General features: G+C 46.9%; 1 protein-coding gene across 2 annotated transcripts in view; it reads right to left on the reverse strand.

Moving 5' to 3' along the window:
• The window catches only part of IQGAP1 (IQ motif containing GTPase activating protein 1), a 131690-nt gene that overhangs the window by 32741 nt on the left and 91363 nt on the right, over positions 1–7586 (reverse strand). For both annotated transcript variants that reach the window (XM_006030792.3, XM_025212460.1), the window contains 9 exons: positions 6633–6775; positions 5952–6122; positions 5318–5401; positions 4200–4271; positions 4037–4106; positions 3447–3655; positions 2156–2311; positions 1841–2004; positions 1188–1412 (listed from right to left, as the gene is read on the reverse strand). In XM_006030792.3, the coding sequence (XP_006030854.1) occupies positions 1188–1412; positions 1841–2004; positions 2156–2311; positions 3447–3655; positions 4037–4106; positions 4200–4271; positions 5318–5401; positions 5952–6122; positions 6633–6775 (1294 nt within the window). The remainder of the gene's footprint in view (positions 1–1187; positions 1413–1840; positions 2005–2155; positions 2312–3446; positions 3656–4036; positions 4107–4199; positions 4272–5317; positions 5402–5951; positions 6123–6632; positions 6776–7586) is intronic.

Consider the following 7586-nt stretch of genomic DNA (forward strand, 5'->3'; position numbering starts at 1 on the left):
GCAGAAGCTGGGACTCTCTGGACAAGTACAATATACTTCCAGTGGAGAACACTGATAACTAAGCAGGCATCTCTACTCTACCATAACTGAATTTTTTAATCTTCAGGTGCACCCAGGTATATTACTGGCAGCCCTTAGATCCACGCCCTCTGGCCTCAGTAACATGGTAGTTACAAAAGGGCCTCAAGCTTGAACTGCTCCCCAACCTCACTCTGAACAATCAGGAGTTCTTACCAACAAGAAATAATGCAAGAATTTTTTGCTGAGGACGAGGAGGCTTTTATAAGGAAGCAAGCTCAATTAATGCCCTCAGAGTATTTTCACTTTTTTATTTTTAGTGTATTTTAAAGCTCTAGGCATTACGTTACGCACTGAAAGAAATAAAACTCACAGGGCTGTTTTGACCAACCATAAAGTGGTCTCCCTAATCCCGACTGGGGTCTCCAGCTACTGGTTTCATTAAAAACACGTGACAGAACTAAAAGAATTGCATCCTGGGGTTTCTGGCCAAAACAGGGTCAAGTTTCTGCCGTGCTCTGGGAGCCCCCCCCACAGAAAGACTCCTCCTGTCTGAGGCAGGAAAAATGACAAGGACCCTGACAAGTAAAGCCCTGCCATTAGTGTCCAAATATAAGAGTGCACTATCCTCAAGACTTCAACTTCAGCACTATTTGACCAAAAATTACTTCCCTGAGTCAAATGTTCCTTAATCCCAGCATAAATTGGGCAAGGATTTTTGTGGGTGATATCTTTTATTGGACCAACTGCATGGTTGGGATAGGCTTAGCCAAGCTTTCAAATGCAAAGCATTCCTCAGCAGGTACGGTGATGATTAAGAAGCCTGGACGGCCGTGAAATTGAAGAAGAGACATTCCCGGGGTAGCAGACAGACCATGAACAGAGAAAAGATAAGCTGATTAGTGGAAGATCAAGCCTTTTCAAAAAGGAAGAGGGTCATTATCACCTGTAATGTGAAAAAGGGGTTTTTAGGAAGCAGGTAGATTATATATAGTATAATAAAATGTCAGCCAGAAAAATCCTTGCCTCTCACAATTCCTGGACCATCACAGCTCAGTATCACTCCAACTTTGCTAAAGTGGGCAAGACACTCAGTGAAACCAGGGTTGTAAAAATCAGATGGCATACCACAGCTGAGAATGCAAAGGAAACAGCGGGAGCTCCCATACCTGGCCTCTCCAGTCTGCGACTCCATCTGGTTAACCCAAGATTTGTAAATATCCACAGGATCAGTTTTGATATTGAGCGATTTATCATCCATGATTTCCTTCACAACAGGTGCCAGGATCTGCCTCAGCGCATTCTGGCCGCGGGCACCACGGTTGAAACTTACCACCATCTTAATAACAGTGGGGTTGCCAGTCACAATCTCATGTACCTGATCTACCTTTGATCTGGAAGAGAATGAACATGAATAAACAACTAACTATCCACTGTGTCACATGCCATGGCACAGGCTTCCAGAAGCAGACGGTGTTTAGAGTTTTATTTGTCAAGAAATAGCCAGTGGTTTTGTCTTGAAACATGAATACAGCTCCAGACCGCACTAGGTAGCTCTTGCCATCCGGCTCTGATGTGCCACAAAGAGACTTGAAGCCGAGGGCCTTTGCCAAAAAAAAGTAGCACAGCTCATCAATGCCCAGCTGGAAAGGACCTAGTGCTGCTGCAGGCATTTAATCCCACACGCCATATGAAAAAAAAAAAACCACTTAAAAAGAAATTGGGAGCATGCCAGCAGCGGATATGGTGTGAAAAACATCATTACACCACAGGCACACACATCCACCCTCACAGCCAGGCCAAGCAGCGCACTAATACATACTTTATCTCTTCCTTCAGAGCTGTCTGGAAAAGCCGCAGCAGCAGGTACTCCTCTCTCTGATTGGATGCATAGTTATACAGTGTGAAGATCACAGAATCCATAAATTTGGTGGATTTGTTCTGAGGCATCTGAAAAATCAGCTTGGCCAGGTAGGTTGGGTTAGTCTGTAACAACAACAGCAGCCGTGAAGCATTCACTTCTACAAAGGCCATGACAACTTGTGACAGTGGTGGGCTAGAAGTGCAACGCACTAGTGAGGACTGGGCAAAAACTTGGGAGTCTCCATGGCCAGGGGAAGCCTGAGGAGCTGCTTACCTGAAGTAGGTAGAACAGGTGCTGATAGGCCTCCAGCTTCTCCCTCTTCTCTTTGCTCAGAGCCTTCAGACCTCCCTTCTGCTTGTTCAGCATCATCATGTCAGACAGCTGCTCCTTGTTCTTCTTCGTAAGCTTCTTGCTGTGAGAGACGACATCCTGCAGACAGCCAGAGAGAGATTTAAATATAAGCATTTAAAATCAATTCACCTTTTAACTCCCCCCATTTTCATTCCTCCCCTTTTGTTTTATAGTTATTTTGTGTGATGGCTTTTTTTTTTTTTTGTAGAGGTGCACCAATATATCGGTGCCATATCGGGTCAGCACCAGTAAAAGGAAAATTAACATTATTGGTCACCGGCTTTGTTTTGCCGGTGTAGCTGATGATGTCACCAATAAATGCCACGTGCATGAGCACAACTGCAGCATGCACCACAGGAATGCTGCCCAGCGGTGTGGGGAGCAATGGCCAGCTGGGGGGGAGGAGGAGAGGAGACTGAGGCCCCCACGGTAAGGGAGGGAGTGGGGCTGGGACAGAGGCAGGGGCTGGGGCTGCCAAGCCAGGGTGGTGAATGCGACCCTGAGGCCAGGAGCAGGATGGAACCGTGGGCAGCTCGTCCAGGAGGTGGTTCCCTGCCACTGCACACACCTCCGAGGGGCATGTGCCCCCTCATGGGGGCATGTGCTCCCCCCAGATTTACGTGCAGGGCAAAGGCAGGCTGCCTGCCGCGGGCTTGAGGCCAGGGGCTGCGTTGGTCTCTTCCCAGTGTGGGGGCTGGGCTGGGCTGGGCAGGCAGGGGTGGGGCAGGCGACAGCAGCACTTGAAGGGTTGGCTATATATCGTACCACAACCCCCGCCCCCCTCTTTTTCTTCCTGCTTCTCTATCTCAGAAGCATTAACCGTCAATTTGCTCCCTTCTTTGGCTAAGCCAGAGCCAATGATCACTTCTTCTTGCCCAGTTACCTAGAGGTGGTGGATCTCCATCCTTGGAGGTTTTTAAGACCCGCTCAACAAAGCCTTGGCTGGGCTGATGTAGTTGGGGCTGGTCCTGTTTTGAGCAGGGGGTTGAACTAGATGTGACCTCCTGAGCTCCCTTCCAGCCCTCATTGTGTATATTTCTGTGATTACACCCAGAGGTCTCTGTTTCTCTTGCACCTCCATCCCTAAAGCAGGTTTCATCGTTGTGCTAGCAGGGCTTCCAGAGCAGGTAAGGCCAAGGGTCTGTGGTCTTGTTCTCAGCACTGGCTACTCTATGTGTTCAAGCCTGTACTTTGCTTTCCCCTTGCTTCATACCTGCAAAGTGATTTTGTTTTTCACAAGGAGCCCAATTTTGATGTCCATGAGATTGAGATCATTTTCTAGTTGTTGATTGGAGCGGAGTAGGGTCACAACCTCCTCACGCAGCTTCATAAGGTCAAGCTCCTCTTGGAAATCCTGATCACTCTGATCCAGTAAGTGAACAAATTTTCGAAGCACCACCATAGGTGGGTTTTCAGCATTGACTAAGGATATGATGGAACATCAGGAAAAATGGCAAGATCATAACAGCACAGAAAGCATCTGTCTAGCACCTGGCAAACTCAGGACCATGCAGTAAAGTTTCCAACAGCATTTGCAATAGCTTATTTTTGATCAAAATGTGACAAGAAGTAAGAACAGTCAAACCAATATTTATCTGGGTCAACTTGGGGTGCTCAGACTAATTCAAAAATCTGAATCCTACTTTCCAGTAGCAACTGTGCTATCTAGAATCAAGATTTCCCTCAGCCTCCTGTACTTCCCACACTACCGTTATTCCAAACTGCCCATGGTGCAACCAACCACGTTAGCAGTGTGCTAAGAATACTGTGCTGCTACTTGTATATACCCATGGCAATACTTACTGAGAGTTTTGTAGTCATCTCGTGCTTTATTTGCGCGGATGAAGGCCTGGATTTTTATAACATCATTTATCTAGAATGAGAAAAAAAAATCGCACATCAATTCATTCATTGTAAAAATACAGAAAATTTGTATTTAACTAGTATAGCAGAGAAAGGATCTTACATGGTCTTTGAAATACTGCAACCGATTTCTGTACCGCTTTCTGGCTTGATACATCTTGGTCATTGACTGAATCTATGGGAAAGAAAACAGTCAGTCAGAGACAGTCTTTACTCCACAACAGGCTCTCGTAGGAATTTCACTACCACAAAGATACTGAACAATAATTACCAGGAGTTTAGAGGAACACGGTAAAGGATGGAAAGGACTGACTTATGAAAAACTCGAGAAAAAAAAAATCATTTTGGTGACGGGCTTGTCTACAACAGGGTGGTGGCATAGCCTGCTTCCACCTGGACACTCAAAACTTGATGAGGCTGCTCCACAGTCAGACCCAACAGCCACGACTAAGGCTTTGGAGACGGGTCTTAAGAGCAGCTGCAGAGGGATTCAATGGAGCATGTCTACAAGTGTTTGGGGACGGCTGTTGCAGTGGCATAGACAGGCCTTAGATTACAGACGGGGATGAAGGAGACAAATCCTAACTTTCTACAAACCCAAGTGCCTGGATTCCAAGAACCAGTGGTTCTCAACTTCATTAGACTTAAGACACTCCTTAGAAAATGTCAGCTTTTGATTTTCAGTTGTTTGGGTTTTTTTTACTACAGAAAAGTAACAGAAGAAGTCTTCTGTTGCAAAGAACTCAGAAAGACCACAACAGGTCAGAATGTTTCTGACTTTATGGGTTCCTGCTTGAAATCTTTGGGCTTAATCTTGTGAATCATGTTTGCACACCTAACTGCTAACAACACTGTGTAGCATCCCATAGCATCCTTGAAAGAATCCCACAGGGTGTCACAGCACCCTGGCTGAGAATCAGTGATGCAGATATTTAGGAGAGTAAGCAAGGGTCGGGGACAGTATAATAGGAGTAGCAGGATTAAATTTAGAGAAGAATTCAAGATAAATACTAGGACAGACTTCCAGACAGTCCATAAGATTGACAGAGGTAGAAATTTTACAGCGACTTAAGAGGTGACTAGACAAAGAATTAGAAACAAAACATAACCCATGGAAGAAAGTAACTCTGACCTGGCCTCTAGGCAGGGTTATGACCAAAAGCTATTTTCCATCACTAATTACAATGCCTTTAGCAGCAGACACTTCCCAGAAAGCCGTACCTTCACTACTTGGTCCTTGTGCGCTTGCAAGTACCCCAAGCGATCTTGGTATGCCTTCCGCTGCTTGTAGCCACGCCACTGAGACTGAGATCAAAGAAAGTGGTTACGTTGTAGGGTGGTAGAAATGGTGCGTCTACAATTCTCACCTCTGCTGAGTGGCTCAGCTTTCCCCAAGGTCGCCTCTGACCCCTTGTTAAATACTGAGGCTACACAGTTTGCCAGGCCAGCATCATTAGGGACTTTATTATGGGTCTCATGGTAGATAGAGATGGGCCTCTAGAAGGAAGACAGGAAAGTGACTGAGCAGGTAGAGTTAGGAAAGGTGTTTCCACCTGAAGGGGCCTGTGGAAGAGGATGTGAAGCTACTTGAAAGAGAAACTGCTCATTTTTATTAACCTTGAGGCAGGTATTTTGCTGCAGACACTGGGGGTCGATGGGTCAGAGGAGTTCCATTATCGTTTACTGTGAAAGGTACAACTTTACTCTTTGAAATGCATGCACGTACTGTTCAGATGAGGAACACATTTAGGCATTAGCTTACTTCCAACTAACAAGCAAGAAGTAATAGTCAAGATCTCAGCACATATAGAAGGGATGCAAAAGAAGTCATGCAGAGATGTGAGACTTTCATTACCTGGATGCAAGTGATTGCGGGGACTTGTTTCTTCAAGAAACTCAGTCTTGAGTTGAATTCCTGCCGAACAAGGTATCCACGACAACAAGCCTGCAGCTTGGTGATCAGACTCTCGTTGGCCAGCCAGAGCTGCTCTCGGTTGTAGGCAGCAGTAACCCCAGAGATGGTGCTCTGGATCCAGTGGGGCAGGAAGAAGCCATAGTACAAATTACAAAAGGGAAACCAGAACAGAGTGAGGAGACAACAAGCAAAGCATTGGGTTTGGGTTATTCTTAGATAAGCATCATCTCACAGCCAGCTATAGCCAGTCCATTTTATCTTTAGCATGAACTGTTCCAGCACTGCGAGGGAGAACTGCCCATGTGGGCAGCCAGGAGCATGGACAAAGGTACCCAGGTAGTGGCTTCAAAGGGACGGGAGACCAAACAGCAGCTGGGGCAGTGCATGAGTCCACAGCAGCACTAAATGCTCCATCCAGGGTCAATGTTGGGGCACTTTAGCCCATCAGTGTCCCTACAGCATCACAGGCATGCAACATTACAGCACAACAGCTGCTGCACCCTACAGAAGCAGCCTCCCCTCCTCTTCTGAAGCCACTACAAACGTACACTTGTCTGCACCCTGAGGGGCCTTGTCCCTTCAAAAAAAAAAAAAAAAAAAAGGAACATTTTATCCTCCTACCTGTATTTCCTCTCGGGAGAGCTGTGTGCTGTTGTGTACAAATCCTGAAGGTTCATCCCATGCTCCATCTCTGCTTCGCAGGTTATGGTAATAATGGTAGCCGCCTCTCACCCAATGCTTCACCCACTCACTAGCATTGTCCCCTAAAAGAAACAGAAGTGTAAGGCTCAAGGAGACAGACAGCCTTCCAGCAAACAGACAACATTAACTAGAAAGTCAAAACAACTATTTAAATATGTAAATGTCTATTCCCCGCAAATAGATGAACACAAGATAATGTTCCTTTGGGATTTCACTGAACTCCTATGACTGCCACCTCGCCTAATATGTACTAGAAGTGAAGAAGGGTCTACTAATCAACTTACATGCACCCTACCCTCCCTGTCATGGGAGAACAAGGCTTTATGACAGCATCTCAATCCCCCCCGCCCCTTCCACACACACAATCCTGCCCCAATCAGTTTTCTCCCAACTAAAACATACCAAGTTCCTTCAGCCTAACCTTATACAGCTTGCTTTTCAACCCCTGTATCATCTTTGCTGCTTGCTCCTGAATCCTCAAGTTTTTCTACGTTCTTCTTAAAACGGCAGTCCCCAGACTGGGCTTGGTACTCCATCTACGGCCCAATAAATGCTAAGCAGAACGATACTAGCACCGGGGTGGGCAAAATATGGCCCTCAGGCCAGATCTGGCTGGCCAATTGACTGGACAGCCCACAGCTGTCCCCCTGCAGAGCTCTGCCTGGGGCCAAGTCCCGCACACTCCTGTTGGGGCAGCCCGTGCCACGCTCCAGCCTGCGCCCGCTGGCCCAGGCCCCAACCAGTGCGCAAGCAGCTTCCAGCAGAGCTGTTCCCAGTGCAGCCACTGTGTGTGTGCGCGTGCACGTGCGTGTGTATGTGCGTGCGTGTGTGCGTGTGTATGTGCGCGTGTGTGTTTTGGGGGGGGGGGGGGGG

The sequence above is a fragment of the Alligator sinensis genome, unplaced genomic scaffold (genome assembly GCF_000455745.1).
Source record: "Alligator sinensis unplaced genomic scaffold, ASM45574v1 scaffold407_1, whole genome shotgun sequence".
Taxonomy (NCBI): Eukaryota; Metazoa; Chordata; order Crocodylia; family Alligatoridae; genus Alligator; species Alligator sinensis.